Consider the following 19255-nt stretch of genomic DNA (forward strand, 5'->3'; position numbering starts at 1 on the left):
ACGTCGGTACTTTTCAAGCACAACCACAATAGCCAATGAGAGAGACATGTCTAATGTTAGTCCCAGAGCAGTTCACCGTGTTGCCAAGCAGTGGTAAATAAGCTAGTCCTTTAGGCTAACATTAGCCAGCATACAACCGTTGATAAATATTAAAACTGGCAAACAGTTAAAATCTCACCTGAAGAATTGACAACGCACGTTGACCACGTCTCCCCAAACATTTTCTCATCCAGACTAGTGATAATTTTGTCAGCCATTTTAAAATTTAGTCTTAGTCTTAGTCCTGTGTCAAGTGTCCTTGTTAGTTTTTGTCATATTTAGTCCACTGTATACTATTTTTTTAGTCAAGTTTTAGTTGACTAAAAGTCTGGGTATTTTAGTCTGATTTTAGTCAAAAGAAAATCAAAAGTATTTTAGTCTAGTTTTAGTCATTAATCATCGTTTTTTCTAACTTAGTAGTATAATTTTGATTAGCATTTTGGTCTATCTGCTCTAACCACAGTAGAGATATGATTCAAATGTTAGCTTTGTTCTCATTTTTATTGCAAATGAGACATTAACGTACAACATAATCAGTTCTCAGGTGGTTAGCCTTCATATGCCACTTCAAGTTTGTAGTGTTTTTTCCAAAAATCTTATGACCACATAAGTGTGCGAACTATACACAGCTTTCGGGGGGCTCAGTTTTTTTTTCCCGTGACAGGGAGGAGGGGGACCAACTGTGAATCTTACTGCTGATTCATTAATAGCTGCAAGCATGTAGGCCTGGGGCTGACAGAAGTATCAGGCATGTTTGTCTTATTATAATAATAATAAGATATTTTGTTGTCATATGTAACCATTTTGCTACAATTACACTTCACACACCCTTCTAACTGACCTTTCTTTTCTCCGTGAGAGGGAAGAATTTAGAAAGTTGCGTGGCGCTGCGGGGAGCCCCCAGCTGCAGTAGTAGGCCTACATGGATTATGCTTAATATTCATCCAGCCAGAGGGAACGATCATCAACCGTTCACAGCTTGTCGGTCGTACTAGCGACACAACCCGTGCCGGAAAGGGAGTGGGGCGGACCAGGCACAGGAGATCGCGGAGCGTCTGGCCCACTGCGAACGGTCGGTGATCGTTCCCTCTGACTGGATGAAGTGTGACGCTCTGCATGATCCATGATGATGGAGAAAAAAGATTAATGGCAATAAAGTCAGTTAATATAGTCAGCGTTTAAGGACATTGTCACGTCTCGTCGTCTCGTTTTAGTCTGGGAAAAAAGGTTAAGGACGAATATATTTTGTTTAGTTTCGTCTGACGAAAGTAACACTAATCCAGACTGGCCTTCTGCTTTTGTTCTTTTTTCTTACTTCAAAGCTTTACTACAGCGAGTTTTTACATCAGGACAGTCTCCATTTTGCACATCTGCTTCCTTGTGAGATCACAGTGCATTGCTCCCTCTGGCACAATCATCTTAATAATATCCTGTAGTGTGTGATGTGCTATTATTTTCAAATCTTGTAATGTGTGCATGTTTGAAATCATACTTTTGTGTCCTAGTTTTTGTCTACATTGGTGCCTGTTTCAGTATGCGCTATATAAATCACTGATATCTTTTCTGACGTTTAACAATGATGATGAGTGAGATATTGGGTGGTTTACAAATTGATTTTATAAATTTGTGATAATAAGGGATCTCCAAATACCTCTTTGGGCACATGCGGCCTCTTTCACGATTGATTGAGATTTTTAAAACAGAGCCATGGCATTGCTTTTCAGATCAAAAGAGTGCATAAGCATGTCTTTGTCTTTGTGCTTACAGAGAGTTTTATGTGTCTGGGCTGGTGTGTCTGGGTGGTAGGGGTATTTTCCTTTTATGTGCTAATGGAATCAAGAAGGCCACAAAAATCATGTAAGTTACCAAAATAGCTGCAAAGAAACAGTTTACTTCGCTGAATAACAACCCAATAAATTGCATAATCACCCTGTATTTGTGGTGTGTGTGTGTGTGTGTGTGTGTGTGTGTGTGTGTGTGTGTGTGTGTGTTTGTGTTTGAGTTTGAGTAGCTAAAGGGAAGGACATGAATGTATTGATTTAGATGTGGAGATATACTTGAATTGGTTCAGCATTAGCATGTAATATTATTTATATAGCACTTTTCTTAACAATGTCACAAAGTGCTTTACAAAAAGAAATACAACCAGACAAAGCAGATAAATAAGCCAAAGGACATGAGCAAAGAGGACGTAAATACAATAAAGTGAATAAGATCAAATAAATAGAAATAAAAATAATAACATATATCAAACATTCACATTTCACTAAGAGAAACTTAGAGAGACTTAGTTTGTCTGAGGTCAGAAGGCAGAGAGTTCCATAGTGTGGGTGCTCTAAAAACAGAAACCAGATCACATTTTTTCACAAACTGGGACCTTGGAGTAACCAGCAGGTCTCCATCAGAGGATCTCAGCGGTCAAGAGGGCACATATACGGTCAATAAATCAGAAATGTATTTAGGAGCAAGGCCATTTAAGACCTTAAAAGTGATAATCAATTCAAAATCATAACCGGGAGCCAGTGTAGGGAGTCAAGCCACAGGGGTGATGTGATCGTGCCTCTGTGTAACGAGTCGAGCGGCAGTTGTTTTGTACCAGCTGGGGACAATGGAGGGAGCCATGGCTAATACCTGAATGAACTGTGCTGCAGTAATCAAGCTGTGATTAAATAAAAGCAAGCAACTTGTAAATCAGCAATTGATAAAAATTCCCTAATTTTAAAGATTATCCTGAGCTGGAAGAAACACGACTGAACAACATGTTGGCTTTGCCAAACACCACTTTTTGGTTAGCATCAAATTTAACCCCAAGATTCCTAACAGCGTGCTTAATATTATCTGACAAACCACTAGGATTAGCACCAAAAGAGCTGATGGAATTTGGGGGATCTAACAGAATCACCTCAGACTACATTGTTAAATTTAGGGACATTTTGAGACATCCAGGATTTAATATCAGAGAGGCATGTTGTGGTATGTAATAGGTTGCTACGAACTATGGGTTTTAACGGTAACTGTCGTCAGCATAAAAACGGTAATGCACATCATGTTTTTTAATAACCTAGCCAAGAGGCAGCATGTATATTGAAAACAGAAGGGGTCCAAGAACGGAGCCTTGAGTGACACCACACCTCAATTGAGCAGTAGAGAAGATACAGAAACAGTTCTGTTGGAGAGGTATGAGCGTAAAAAGCTAAGAGCTGAGCCCTTGATTCTTACCCATTTCCCGTTTCACATTTCACCTGTGTTTTCTTGACAAAACATGGTTTGGAGAACAGCATCGGGTGACAGACTCATTGTCAACTCGTGTAGTGTGTGACCCCCGTCACCCATCGGTCACGTACTGTGAACGCCACAGTGACTTCAAGACTCAAGTTGGCAAGTTGTGTAGTGTGAACTGCACAGTCATCGGCCAACACTGAAAGTCGTGTAGTCCGCACAAGCCTTAGAGGATACCATGATCTGTATCAAAGGCAGCACTTCAAGCAAATCGAGCTGTCACCTCAGTCTGCAGTTAGCAGTAGCTCATTAGTAAGAGCTGTCTTGGTACTGTTCAGTGCTCTAAAACCAGACTGGAAACAGTTAAAAACACTATTATTATTCATAAAAGATATCATTTGAGTTGAGATTACTTTCTCCAGAACCCTAGAAAATAAGACCGTTTGGAGATTGGTCTATAATTACTTAAGGACAGCGGATCCAGATTATGTTTCTTTAGCAATGAGTGAACAATATTATACTTAAAGGAAACGGAGAAGAACCAGGGGCCAGGTAATTGTTAAAAAAATGTGAGATAACAGTTTTAGCAACTTAGTGGGGATTTCTGTGATGCAGGAGAAGTTTACATGGGACTGTACTCTGAATTTGTAATAGGTTGAAACTGTGTAAAAGAGGCAGCATTGACATGGGGAATGGAGAGAATACAAGGGTGATCTGGAATTTGGGATCCTCCTTGATCCTTGATATCCTCCATCTTATTAACAAAATGAGCAAGAATTTTTTCCAGATAGTTTTGGGAAATAAGTGTAGGGATCAGTAATAACAGAATCAGTTACCCTAAAGAAAACTGGAACAGGATTGTGGTTATTTCTAGCATCCTTAACTGCTTTCTGATAAATTAACATTTGTTTTATAAGGGTGTTATGTGTTATTTCAGACTTCTTGACCTTCTGTTGTCTTTCAGATTTTCTAGAGTCTTTTAAGAGCTGAAGTCTTTTTTAAGAGCTCAAGTCTGATCATTCAGCCAGAGGATATTATTTGAATTTTGTTTCCTAGTTTTAAATGGTGTAATTTGGTCAAGGATGGATAGGCACTGGTCGTTAAATGGATTTAATAGTGCATCTGGATTGAACAGAGATGTAATGGAATTAAAGTATGATGAATTAAAAGCATCACAGAATTTACCTGCAGGGCCAGCATTGAGAATGCCAGAGTGTGTTGTAGGGTAGGGACGAGGAGAAGGGAGCAGTAGTGGAACTAAAAAAACAACAACTTTTTGATCAGTAATAGGCATATTCACCAAATTAAGGCGAGAGAGAGAGAGAAACCAGATGAGAGTACCAGGTCTAAGGTGTGACCTTTAGAATGTGTGGCTTCTTTAAAAAATTGAATTAGGTTTTAAAAAGTTTATAAGATCTAAAAAATGAGGGAAGGACAACATACATAAAATACATAAAATGACAAATAAAACTAACTGATTTATGGGGCCTATAAATTAAAGATGCTGACTAAGGGGGATGGACAGTGATTACGAGATTTAAAACTTCAAAGGAAATAAAATTGGCAAAAGTAACAGGATGGCACTTAAGACCTAACTTCTAAAAAACAGCTAGACCACTCCCACTTCCAGATTCCAGGCCTAGGAATGTAAAAATATGTGAAATCCCTTATTTCACATATTTTTATATTCCCACTCTAGCCTCAATCAAGGGAACAGTGTCCCCTGGGGAAAACCATGTCTCAGTAATCATTTAAAAGTCCAAATCATTAGAAACAATAAAAAGCATGATAAAAGACGACCTCTGTGCCGTATAGTCTGTATATGGAGAATTCCAGTGGAGGGGGGTTATGAGGCTGGTGGGGGGAGCTAGCAGCGGGAACAATAAGTCTACCACTGTAGGTGGAGATGGAGGTTCCTGGTAGGGGGTGTGGGATGTAAACGGTCAGTCACGTGGAGCAGACTGTACACCATGCTGCAAGTTTGTCGCTAGCATTCAGCTACCCAGCCTGATGACGTGTATTCCATCACTGCCAATTTAAAAAGTCGAAAACCACAACCTGTCGCAGAATTCTTTTAAAAAGAACCCTATTCACTCAAAAGCTTCATGGCTCATGTTCCATTTATTCAGCTTTTTGTAACACTGAATCATTAAACACTGTTCTTGTCCAGATAGCTTATTGTGGAATGTAGTTCTCGCCTTTTCTATGCATGCTACAAACATCAAATATAGCAACTTAAGATGAGATGTCACACACAGGTAGAGTACAGCAAGGGCTTTGTTATGTTAATTCTGTCCTATCTAATACATTCACAATGTTGTTCCTTCTTAACTACCTGATTTTCCCTTTATGTACACATCTTAATCTCTTCTTTTCTCCATGGATCTGTCTGTAGGACCTTTGAAAGATGAATTAGAGAGAGAGCACATGGCTTGGTGAGGCCAGACCAGGGCTGGTCCTTGCTGTGCAGGCATTGTATTGATTGCAGTGTGAGTCACACCTTGGGCTGTTTAGTGCAGGAGGAGAGAAATGCCACATCACTTCTCTATTTATTGCAGTTTCACTTTAGGTCTATGTAAGTATCTAATTGTCCTTTTGGCTTCTGTGTGGTGGTTATGAGTCAGTCAAGCTGGACCCCATCAAGATGTTTTAATAAAATGCTAATATTTTCCCGACTTTAACGTTCAGCACATTTTGGTCATAACCTTTTACGTCCACCTTTTTGTTCCTAAATTCAGATGCGTTCTGCACCCTGCATGTTATTTATAAAACAGGTGCACAAACTGTATGTGCATTGTTTGGCATCTAAAGCATTCTCTGTGTGTCTGCAGTTCATAATACCTTTCTTCTTAGTGCAAATTTATTTTGAGGTAGGATTGTTCAAATAACTGGAGGAGAGAAAACTTTTGTGTGGAAAATTCGACGCCTCTAAAAGACAGGTGCAAATTGTTCAGGAGTATTAAAGAGAGAGGTTTTTATTCTACAGAAAGCAGGCCAATACTGGGTGCACGAATATTTTGTTAACAGTAATTAGCATGGGGAGTGGTCTTTTTGTGCAGAGTAAGATTTAACTTGAACTTGGCATTCAGTGAACTGAGAGTTAATGGTAGGTTTGGCTGCATTTACCTCTGTATTTTGGTGAAACATAAGCTATATCAACACCATCTCCACCCTCCATCTGCTTTGCACAGAGCCTCTTATAGACCTTCCACTCAGTCCTGCTGCGGCTCACTCCACAGGTTTCAGTGGCTTCTATATATTTGTCAATAAGCTGTTTTGTGCTATGTCTTGCTATAGCAATTAATTTCTTTCTTATTTTCTTTGACCTTGCTTTAATAATGTAAACCAGCTGACTATGTCAGATTATTCTCACTTAACCAGGAGATAGCATGCCTTGAAGTAATAAGTCTGTGTTATAAGTATAAGTGTTTTCATTCAAGAGGCTACTTTTATTCTCCTGACCAGTGGCAGTGGAGGCATTTCAACCTCCTTTGTAATATTCACACACTGATTACACCTGTGGGTTGTTGATGTAATGTGTGAGTCAATAGGTCACATGAGAGTCACAAGAATCAAGGTTTTGTGTGGTAGCTGATAAGTGGTGTGGCTTTGTTCATGGATGGTTGTTTGAATGTAATTCCTAAGGACACTGGTTCAAGATTTATGGTTTTTAAAGTGGATGGATATCTGTTTTAGGGTGCAATCAGGCCAAAATTACTGTCATGGTAGAGCGAAAAGCAGACTGAAAATAGCATGAGTAGGGTTGTCAGCATAAAATAAGTGTGTGTAGTACTTCGACTTGTTACATAAACAAGAATATACAGTACTTTCTGAATGACAGGACAGTCCCACTTCATCTCCATAAAGTTTTGTGATTTTGCGTGTTCAGTGAGTTTGAACAAACATGCAAGTCCCAATTAGACGCCTGTCCCAAGTTCAGTGATTTAAGAAAATAAAAGCCTGGGCCAGTAATTGAAGTTTTACGATACTCCAGACTATAGCTCTAAAGTGACTAGGGCTACCAACTAACAATTATTTTCATCATCATCGAATAGTGAAAAATTAGCAACAAAAGATATCACAATTTACCAAAGCCGTAGGTGATGCCATCGCGGACCACCAGTCCAAATTTTAAAGATACTCAGTTTACAGTCACACAAGACAAGGTAAAGCTGTAAGCATTAAATGTTTGGCATTTTTGCTTGAAAAATTACTTAAATGATCAATCTATTCTCAAATTAGACATTTTCTGTCAATCGTCTGGTTAATCAATGGACTTATCACTGGAACCTTAAAATTGACCACATTTCTTCATTCATCTACTCCTTTTGGCATCCCCCAGTCTTGCTTAAGTAAAATCTTATTTGATATATCTGATTTTATTCTCTCCTGCACACATAAAAAAATGTATTAATTTTTTTTGTGCTTTCTACCTTTATCCTTTTTACACATAAAACAACAGTAACAATACAGTAATAACAAAATAGCTTTTACAAGATCCACTTACTCTGACCATTTCTTCTCTAGGATCGCTTCCTGCTGCTGTCGCCTATGCACGTAAAGACAGACTACACCGACCTGCACATGTGGCCACTAAGACCTTCCAAGCTCTGCGTATCTTTGTGAATGATGAGCTGAACGAACTACATGCAGGCCTGCGTGCTGCCCAAGAAGTACTGAGACCCGGAGGACGTCTCTGCGTGCTCACCTTTCATTCGCTAGAAGACAGACTGGTCAAACGTTTCCTCCAGGGAGAGGACTTGTCTAATCTAGATCAGTATCACTTCAGCCCAAGGAAGCAAGGCATCTGGAAGGAAAAACAAGCCAGCAAAAGTGTTTATTGGCTTCCTCTGCGAAGAAAAGTTATCACCCCAGAAAAGGACGATGTAAAAGAGAATCCTCGAGGACGCTCCGCTAAATTGAGGGCAGCACTCAGACGTTAATCATGAGAGAACAAAAATCCTTCCTCTTTCAGTCAAAATGTGTGAGGTTTTTTACATCCGGAGTAACTTTTTTTAGAGTAAACGCAAGCAAAGGGTGTAGACGCAGTTACATAATAAGTCTCCACTGTACTGCTGTGGATGTTTTTTTGTTGTTGTTTCTTGACTGTAAAGCTAAATATTTTTTGGACTTGGATGCTCAAAAACTGTTTCTAAACGTAAATCCACCACAGCAGAGACCCAGGTAGCCTGGTAGCAGTACCTCTGGCTCCGTTGTGTGTTCCAGTGAACACAATTACCTGTGTTTGCTGGTGGGAAGCCAGTGAGGGTTGTCGTCCGTGACGCTGCATTATTGACTCCTACTAGTTGGTTAGAGCACTGCACAGTAATGGATGAATTCTGGGAAAGAATAAAACTCCCACACAATATGCACACGGGTTGGAGCTCAGATTTATAAAAATTTTTTATAGCCAGGTTAAAAACAATAACTGGCGACACCATGTGTCACAAATGTAGCACACGTCTGCACATCTACCCAGGACAAAATTGAAAGTTAGCAGTGACAAAAACTGCGGCAAAAACAAGACTTTTGAAATTGAGATAAAACTGGCAATAGAAACAAAAAAGTTAAATACATAACAAAATAATCTAAATTTAAACGTCCACTCAATCATTTTCACAGCTTTTACTTGCATCTCAGTAAATTGCGCTGGTTCAGGTGTCTGGGACCGGTGTGTGGAACCTTTGTCATATAATATAGCATTTTACAACACTCGGGTCACCCGATGGCTGGCCATAACCTTTATCTCTAACTGAATCAGTGCCATTTCCAAATGCGTTTGAGAGCTCTGTAGTGGACTTTTGATCAAAGATTATTTTGCTATATAAACTATTCGCAAAAGTAAATAATGTTCTTCCATTCTTGAAAAACACCACAGCTGAACTGAAGACACAGAACAACTTAGGAGAAGCTGCTTATGTTTACAGGTAAATATGATGTATTAACAATTTTTAATTGTTAATATATAAATATAAAATACAGTTGTATCTTATATCTTCTTCCAGAAGAAAAACTTATTATTGTTATATTAAGAGGTTGCCACTTATCAACCCCAATCTTGCTGGGCAGCAGTATGTGTTACTCTCATCTTGCCTTAGTACTGAGAAAACTGTCCAAACTCAAGTCACTCACAAAGTATATGAATGTGTTAGGCTGGGTTTTCAAACTCGAATGCTGTACTCCGACTCAGAGACTCAGAGTTGGGGAATCGAAACTGGGTTTTGTTAACAGTATGCTGGATGTGACAGGCTGGGTCCAGAGAGTGTGGGGTCCAGGGGTAGCACTGGGCTTGGAATCCGGGCAGTCCGAGGGGCATGGGCCCACAGTCCCGGGTATGCGTGAGCAGGAGTGGAGAAGTGGCAGGAGACGGGCCAGGCGGGGAGATCTGCAGCACAAAAGAACAGGGTTAGCAGGGAACAGGCACAAGAACTAGTCTTAGGTTTGAACAGCTTGAATGTGACTGACTAGTAACGTGAGTCTACGATCTGGCGCTGCCTGGAGGCAAGGACCTGGTAGGCTGATGGCTGGCGGCTGGTAGCTGGTAACAGGCTCCTGCGAACCTGACTCCACTCCTGCAAAAAAGGGACACACAAACACACACACCCCCACCCACCCCCTACCCGGGAACAAGGGGCCTGACAGAAAGCTGGTTAAAGTGTGAAGTGTTTAATGAAAATATTATTGTGGTAAATACGTTTTATACCTAAATAAAAGTATGTGACCTTTGTTTGTTTGCCTTTTGAATTATAAAATGTACAGGAATGATCAGTTTCTCACAATTCAGTTGTTGTATCTAAGCCCCACCCTATTTTTATAACAAACACCCTTGATTTAATACAGCACAGAATCTGTACATTCCTGTGTTTAACATATTCCTATCTACAGTGAAGATTTTTATCTCTTCATTTCTTAGTGCTATTCTAATGTATTTTGATTTTCTTGCATTGCTAATGTTTAACAGCACATTAGGTGGTTATTGCAGCTCAAAAGCTCAACATGTAAAAAAAACAACAAAAAACCCCACCTTTTCCCATTGACGTCTATACTTCCCCTGAACCTCCCCTGATGAGTAGCTCAAGTGAAACCTCTACTGTACCATGTGAATCAGTAATGCCACTAAATACTGAATGACGCAAGTGTCAGAAGTGGTGCTGAATGAGCTGGGTGGTTGTTCTTGAGCATTCTCTCACCTTCAACTGTAAGCAGATGAGGTGTTTTGATCTTTACTATTTGACTTTCACTAATTGTAATTGCTCAATCAAGATTATTAACACTTTTTTCTTCTGTTTCAGTTTAGTGCACTCTAAATATACCCTCCTCGTTACCTTGGAAACTAAATGTCACAAGTAATATTTAAAGGAGACCTATTATGCTTTTCCATATTTAATGACTTATCTACAATGTTACAATGTTGGATGTTCATGTTAAACATGGCCAAAGCTTCAAATAATGAGGTTATAAGGAGTATTTAAAAGAAATCACTATGAGCCAAAAATATTACATTTCCTCCTGTTCTGTGAAAAATATTACATTTCCTCCTGTTCTGTGTTTTGAATGGGGGGGCTTAAAGAGACAGGAGCATATTCAGTTTGTTTCAGACAGAGGCTGAAATGAAGGCCTACATGAAGAGCCAGTTTAAGATAGAATAATTTTTTTTTACTTTGAATCATGCAAAGCTACCATACAGGAGTCACAGAACAACAATATAGGACTGGAAATGCAGGATAATAGGTCTCCTTTAACTCAGTCTAAAATTATATGCTGCTTTAATCTCATATAAAATGATGCCACATTGTGAGTTTGAGTGACCCTCCCTTTTGTCATCACTGGAAGTCAGTTAATGCAAATCACTGCCCATGTTGAGTATGTTGTGACATATATATATACTTTGTTTCTCTTTACTGAATCACACTGTTGACCTTGTATCAGGCGAGCATGGGTAAGAAAACTCACAGTCTCATTCCAAAATAAAGAAAAATGGGAGAAATTCCCACCTTTAAGTGACCAGATTCTTAAATGAATAGTCTTTTTCTGAAAGGTTTATCCTTGACATTTGTAAGTGGTCTTTTGTACTGTCACCATTTCATGCAGGACGTGATGTCATGTGTAAGCGTAATCTGTGAGTTTCTTAATAGAACACTAACTCTATCTACAGATTACAAAAAGAACATTAGAACGTCATACCACACATACTGTAGACAGTGTTTGAAAATGATGAGATTAGACTGATTTCATAGAAATATTTAAAATTATCTTGTTCCATAATTGTCTTATAACTGCAATTATATTGCCGTTAAGCAGGTCAAGCGCCACAATACATCTTGTGAAGGTATAATATGTTGATCACTTTCAAAACCAATAGTGGAATTTAACTATTTACACGAGTACAATACTCTAAGCAATACTCTAAGGAGGACTCGACCTGTTTATGGGTACTGGAGAGTAGTTGTTTGAAGCCTTTTGTGGCTCCAGAGGGAGTTGTGTGAAGTCTGATTAATTGCCTCAAGTGATGTAACTTGAGTCCACGTTGGTTGGGGCTGATGACTACAAGTTTGAAAAAGAAAATAATCTGATTGTGTGGAGGAATAAGTTATTTTATCAGACCTCTGTTGCTCCTCATCTCTGCTGAGTAATGCAGGACTTTTTTCATTGTAGTTTTTCTACTTTTACTGTAAATTATGTTGTGTACGGGTATTTTGATGTTACATATAAATGTAAAATTTGTGGCTCAGATACTTCGTTTTTTAACCTTAAAATGGTGTCTCAGGCGTGAACAAAACGGATCATATCCAATATAATAAAACAGTGTTCTCAGCCACTGCTGGGACAAGGATATTTTATTTAATGAGTTATTTGGAGCTCAAGAGACTCAGTTGCAGGGCAGTTATATATCTACTGTAACCAGTGTCAGAGTGGGTGATGGCATATAAATGTAGCAAAATACACTCTATAGTTGTCTTCCTGATGGTTTTTAAAAACTCTCTTTTGTCATTATAAAAAACAAATATTTGTGACTCGATGCAGGAGAAGATGGTAAGACATGAACATTGGTGATTATAAATTATTGCTATATATTACTGCAAATTCTCTATCACCATGGAAACAGAAACCAGAGAACAGTAAATATACTGTAAGATGATGCTATTATTATAGACTTGGATCAATCCATAAATTGACTACAAGGTATGTAACTAATAGCTACTGATGTCGAATCACGTCTGTGAAATTGTAGGCAGACACACTGAGCATCATCTAACATGCTGCTAACAAACCTGTAGACACAGGACAAATGTCTTCACTTGCCTGCATATGTGTAGCTAGAACTCATGTTTTTGCCTTTTTTTTAATTTAAGGTGGAATAATTTTATTTACATCAAATGTGCTAAATATCCCCTTAACATAAGAGGCACAGCTCAAACAACTCACCAAATACCTTGTAATCAAATGGTCTGTGGCTATGTCTTCCCATAGTCATTTCATGACTGGAATCACTTTGTCATTACAGCAGGTAAGTGTAAAGCTAAACACATATAAGAATGAACAAATGTTTTCCTCAGTTAAAAAAAAAAATGTAAAAAAATCAGAATTTACAAAGCATTTAGAAACACAGGCACTTGCATAATATTAGCTGGCATTGAACACTGCACATGTTTAAAAGCAAACTTGTAATTGTGTATCAGTGGTGCTATTGCTATCCTTGGTTCAATACATTTCAAAAGATCTCCAACTGTCAGGACACGTGGTTCAACACATAACACTGGATATTAATAACACTACTGAAATACAGTCGTATACTAATCTTGGTATTTGAGAACTGAATTTTATTGGACTTGTGAAATCCAAGCATCGATGTGTCCTTAACTCACCCATGTGAAGGAGTTGTGGGCAACAGAAATGTGGCCATGACAGAACTCAAGATTTGAAAAGGATTATGGAAAACAAGAAATGATCCCACTGAGTCAAAAATAATGAAATACAAAAGGTATAAAAAAATACCAATGAAATTTAAAAAAAATTTAATCTGAGTGGAATTTGTGTGTGTGTGACACTGTTTTGATTCTGCCTCTGACTGGTTGGACACGTGGTGTAATCAGTCAGAGCTAAAACAAGCAATTAGTTAATCGACAGAAAAATAATCAGCATTAATAATCAATTGTTTAAAGGTGGGGTAAGCAGTTCATATCCTATACACATCTTTTTGACAAATTCAACAAATATCTCCTTATGGTCCGCTAACTGTCCATTCTGTATGCGCTGAAAAAAATCTGATGTTTATACACAGCCCTGGCTCTGTAAATGGGGAAACAAAGTGGCTCAGACCACGCCACACAACACTATTCCAGCCGTTCCAGCCATGATTTTTATAACAACATAACAATGGAAATAACTGTTGCAGCCCTATATGTAAACTGATGATTATCAAGAGACCAAATACCAAAGTTGTCTTTATTCTAGAGTTGTTTTAATCTATAAGAAACAAAAGCACAACACCAAAAGAAAGAAATACTGTCATTATTCAATGTCTCAGATACAGAACTTTCTTGGTCTGTTGAGACAGACACAAAGAGTCTTTCTGGCTGCCCACTGACAGATTTAAAAAAATAAAAAAATAAAACAGAACACAACAACAAAGGCTTCAAATTATCAGCAAAAGTTTTAGATTTTTAGCAACCATTTAATCTCACTGGTAATCATTTGTACTGTATAAATTCATCACGCGCAGATAAAATTAGTTTGTAGTAGTGCTGAACAATTTTAAACTAATCCATCAATAAATTTTGATCGTCAATTAATAAGTAACTAATCTAGCAAGAATAGCAAATATTTGCTGGTTACAGCTTCTCAAATATGAATACCTCCCAACTGAATACGATGCTGGATTGAACAGTAAATGTTATTTTATGTAATTTTCTCACTTGATTTTGTGGTGAAATGTGTCTTTTAGAGTCAAATTTTCTTCCTGGGGAAAAATTATGTTTGATTGCTATTGATCAGATTTCCAGTCTTTTCATTTCATAAAAAAGAAGTCATCTTAAAATCTGTAATCATCTGCAATTCTCTTCTAACTGTAAAAATGGGGTGGAGACAATAAAACTTGATCTACCTTTGTGGGAATGTAAATGTTTTCAATCTAGTGATGTTACGTTGGCGAGTGATCCGACTCTTTAACGGCTTTTTCAGTTGGGCAGAGTTAAAAAGTTTTCCAATATTAAGTGTTGCATTCATGGCAAGGCATGATACATTTCATATATAGAGTAAATTCAAAGTAGGAAATTCACTGACAAAGCAGAGGGAAATTGCATCACCTTGTGTTTACATTGCAGATCATTGAGATTAGATCTGGCAATATAAGTAATTTAGTGCTGCTACGCCTAAGTTTGAAGCTTATCCAAATCTTACCCTGACATTATCCTAGTGATTATTTTGCAGATAAATCCGCCCCCTAAAAATATTTTTAAAAAAGACAAAAGAACGATGGAAAGGAAAAGAGCCATAAGATCGGTCTCCCTTCAAAGAGCCACAATTCCCATCACTGATTCAATCATCAGAGGTAATTAAACAGGTCTTAGCATCTTGCCCTCATTAATTATCTTTATGTAAGAGGTCTTACATCAGGTAATTTAGTCAGTATTGAACATCCATATTTTTTAGCTATATGTGGACAATGTAGGCTAAATGAGTCCTTGACTTGGAAACTAAAGGAATATCTATATATAAAACATAGATACATAATGAAAAAAAGGATGGTGGTAAACATTTTGTAGATACACACAACATAAATATTCTATCTGATGATAATACCTCTATCTGTAATGATGTGTAGAAGGCGATTTAATCCAGGCAGCCCTATTTGCCCTATTCTTCTTAGGGTGAAAACAATTAACAGAAAAAGTATTTTGATAATTGAATAATTTGTCAAGCAAAATTTGTTTTTAAAAAAGCCAAATAATCTTTGGTTGAGCTTCTTGCATGAGAGTATATTACTGTTTTCTATAAATCAGAAATCACTGTAAACTGAGTACCTAAACAAGACAACCGCTATTTTTTCATATCTCAAAGACTTAAAGATTAAGTGAAAAACAGAACACAGGTGAGTCGCTAATGAAAACAATCGTTAGTTGCAGACCTAAACATGAAGCAATAACTCAACTCCCCCCCCAAACAAAATGAATTACTATGAACTACCTCTAGATATTCATCTACCTCTGACTGGAGCTTTTTGTTATTTCTCCATTTCTGGCAGAGAGAAGTGAGCCAGGCACTGTGACCATTAACTCTCTGTGTGAGGAGAGAGATATGCGTCAGCCTGTGGCTCCCCCTCTGACAGACTGAAGAATGTATGAGTTTCACAGTGTTGGAGAACAGGCTGAGGCAGATCATCCTATCCGCATCTTTACTCCCTCCCTCCTACTCTCACTCCCCGCCCATCTCTGCTGCTCCGCCTGCTATAAAAAGATTTCTCACAAAAAAACACTGAGGTCAAAGCTATTTGAACAATTTTTGTGATCGACGCAGGGCCTTCAGGTCTCATGGGAAGAAGATCCTACTGTGAAAGAAGACAGCCATGTTGGATTATAGCGCAAGTGCATAGCCAGGGGCAACTACTGCGTTTTGCAGACTTTCAAACGGAAACTTAGTTCAAGGGTTAAAAATATGACATTGAAAACATTAATTACAAATCCTACCCTCTTAAGCATTTACCCAAATTCATCACCTTTGAGCTGCCAAACATAAATCAGAGGTGTTTAGTGTATAGTGGAGCTTAAGCTGATCACAGCCTCCTCGTCATGTCTGACCCATCATCAGAGTAGCTCTTGCTGTGTCAGGTGGTGTACAGGGTGACCTGATGTTAGCTCACTCACTCGAGAGGCTCAAGCTGAAGGAGACCCAACACCTGCTTTCTTGCCTTCTTTAAGAGTCAACTGCATTTTTGACCATGTTTATTTCTGTCTGGCTATATAACAAAACCTGCCACAGCCAGTCATTTAAATATAAAAAAAAATAAAAAAATAAGCATCTTCCACTTCCAAATAATAATCTATTTCAAAATCGTAGATGGTAAAATGACAGTTCTTAATCAGGCAGCTGAACCTTTTTGATGATAACCAAACATCTGCATAGTTTGGTCAGTTTAGCTGAAATCTCTCTGTAACGTGACATATTCCCAAGTCAAACATACAGTATCTCACAAAAGTGAGTACACCCCTTACATTTTTGTAAATATTTGATTATATCTTTTCACCTTTTCAGTTGCAGGGTCTTGGCAATCTTCTAATAGCCCAGGCCATCTTTATGTAGAGCAACAATTCTTTTTTCAAATCCTCAGAGTTCTTTGCCATGAGGTGCCATGTTGAACTTCCAGTGACCAGTATAAGGGAATTGTGAGAGCTATAACACCTCAGCTGCTCCCCATTCACACCTGAGACCTTGTAACACTAATGAGTCACATGTCACCGGGGAGGGAAAATGGCTAATTGGGCCATATTTGGGCATTTTCACTTATAGGTGTACTCACTTTTGTTGCCAGTGGTTTAGACATTAATGGCTGTGTGATGTGTTATTTTGAGGGGACAGCAAATTTACACTGTTATACAAGCTGTACACTCACTACTTTACATTGTAGCAAAGTGTCCTTTTTTCAGTGTTGTCACATCAAAAGATACAATCAAATATTTACAAAAATGTGAGGGGTGTACTCACTTTTGTGAGATACTGTTTTAGCGAGCTGAGTAATTTCAATTTCAAGACAAATTTGATCAAATTGTTCTCAGATTTGATTTGATAACTAAAAAGAGGATGTGTCTCAGCAAGTATAGCGCTGTAGAGGACTGTTTGTCTTCACCCACACCTTCCCAACCTGAGGAAGCTGAGGACTCTCTCATGTTCACAAATTGTTTTGCCAACTGGCATCAGACATCTCCGACTGATGATATCGCACCACTAGCTTCTACGACCCACAAGCTAACGCAGTCTGGTGTAATTTTATGTGATAGGAGGGTTAAGCTAGTTGCCCTATGTTCGATTGGACACATTTATGACTCCATTTACATCTGGTATTAATATGCAATCATTATCTGGATATCTTATCTAGACAAGGAAATTACATGTTAATGCAATGCGCGCAGTTGGACTGGATATAACACACACCTAGATGTGGTTGTATTCATCCAGTATGAATACAACCTGAACAGTTTGTCCAAATTCTTTAGAAAAATCTCAAGCTGCCCTGTCTAACCAGTCTAAAGCCACAGACAACCCTTTCCTCAGCAATAGAAAGAAGTAGAACCCATACAGCAGCATTGTCTCGGGAGACAATCCACCTCTGTTATAGAAATAATGGTTGGTCTGTGACATTTGTGACATTTTGTTATTATTGATACACCAACCTTTCGGCAATGTTTAAAACTTTTTCTTTTTCAAATTTCCCACCATTTCCACTTGCAAATTAAAAATGCTCATTCAAACCGGTGGATGGAAAAGTAGTGACATACCTACCTCTCCAGGATAAGTAACTATTGCCTGCCAAAAAAGTAGCATACGGATGCCTTCGGTTGTCTCCCTCTGTCACGTGATACTCACCTTGCAGGTCAAAGTGGTTCTTCAAGAGTATCCCACATCACTTAATTTAAATTTTATGCACTATGTTTGTTGATAAGAACCCCCAACTCTGCCAAGCTAATTTTCATATTGAGATATAGTGTAAGGCCCCATCCACACTATTCCGTTTTAGTTTACAAACGGAGAATTAAAACGAATACGATCTCCGTCCACACCAGCATTTTAACTGCGTTTTGGAGTTGATCTCCAACCTATTGGCCGTTCAGGCACACTGGGCATGCGCGTGCCGGTGTAAACATGAAGCAGATGGTCTCTTCCTGGTTACAAAAGATTTGGCGAAAGAAAAAATAAATACAGACAAAGAAGTTGTTTTTTTTGCATGCACCAATAAGGAGCTGGGACTGTTACTGAATTAACACGGGAGTGTGGCGGCAGAAAACAGACAGGGAGTCGTCGCAAAGTAAATACGGCGACATGGACAGTACAAGTGTAGTCAGATAAGTGTTATTTGCACGGTACATAATATTTTTATTTTTATTTTCATTTTCGCCGTTGGTGCAAACGTAGCAAAAGGTCTCCCTTTTAATTCGAAAAAGCAGTAGTGTGGACGGGGCCTAAGTGCAAAGGCCTTCTGATTTTGTTATGATATATGTAGAAATATGAATAACTGACACCAAAAGCTAGAAACCAGGGTAAAGACTTCAATCTATAATGTCGTCATGATATTCTTTCTGAACCTTCATCATTCAAAATGGAAGTTGATGATTTACTTTGTGCTTTCCAAAATTTAGTTCAAGCTGTGTCACCAAAATGTGTTTCATTTTAAAGCAGCTCTGCAAATGCTTTACCGGTAAAATAACTGGCATTTTGCTTATATGGTGGTAAAATAACAAAATAGAGAGAGATAAAATTACACTGGAGGGAAAAAACAGCTACCTTCAAATCAGGTTGTAGCAAGTGAGACGGCAAAACCTAGAAACCAGGAGCTGTCTATAATCAACACCAATGAGGCGATATATTGGATGGTGGCAGCAGAATAAAATCACCACCCTCCAAGTAGGTGTACAGTATATGACTAAATTACCGCCCCACCCCCACTTACTGCCATTATCCCACCGTGGGGAAAATTGCCTGTCTGCGTACAAGCCTGCAATATTCCCAGTAGTCGTCCATTTGGCTCTTACAGAAGCACCACTCTCGAAAATGACAGTGAAACTGAGGTCACACACCGAACAGTCACCCTGGGGTTAAAATGATAGAGTTTGTGCAAGTGTAAATTACTCTATAACACAGGACACCTTCACTCCGGTCTTTAATGGATCCATTCCTAGTCTTGTTTTATGGTTATCTTGTGGATTTTGCTTTGACAATGTAAACACAGGACCTTGTTAACTCATTATCAGAGACTTTGATCTGTCTATTCTGTCTTTTCTTTTTG

At 38.4% G+C, this 19255-nt stretch overlaps 1 protein-coding gene across 2 annotated transcripts in view; it reads left to right on the plus strand.

The window, feature by feature from the left end:
* The window catches only part of mettl15 (methyltransferase like 15), a 56660-nt gene extending 46675 nt beyond the window's left edge, over positions 1–9985 (plus strand). For both annotated transcript variants that reach the window (XM_038700874.1, XM_038700875.1), the window contains exon 6: positions 7786–9985. In XM_038700874.1, the coding sequence (XP_038556802.1) occupies positions 7786–8201 (416 nt within the window). In that variant the 3' untranslated portion in view covers positions 8202–9985. The remainder of the gene's footprint in view (positions 1–7785) is intronic.
* The last annotated feature ends 9270 nt before the right edge of the window (positions 9986–19255 follow it).

The sequence above is a fragment of the Micropterus salmoides genome, unplaced genomic scaffold, assembly GCF_014851395.1.
Source record: "Micropterus salmoides isolate LMB-PRFRI ecotype aquatic unplaced genomic scaffold, ASM1485139v1 Ms_hic_scaffold_6, whole genome shotgun sequence".
In the NCBI taxonomy this organism is placed as follows: Eukaryota; Metazoa; Chordata; class Actinopteri; order Centrarchiformes; family Centrarchidae; genus Micropterus; species Micropterus salmoides.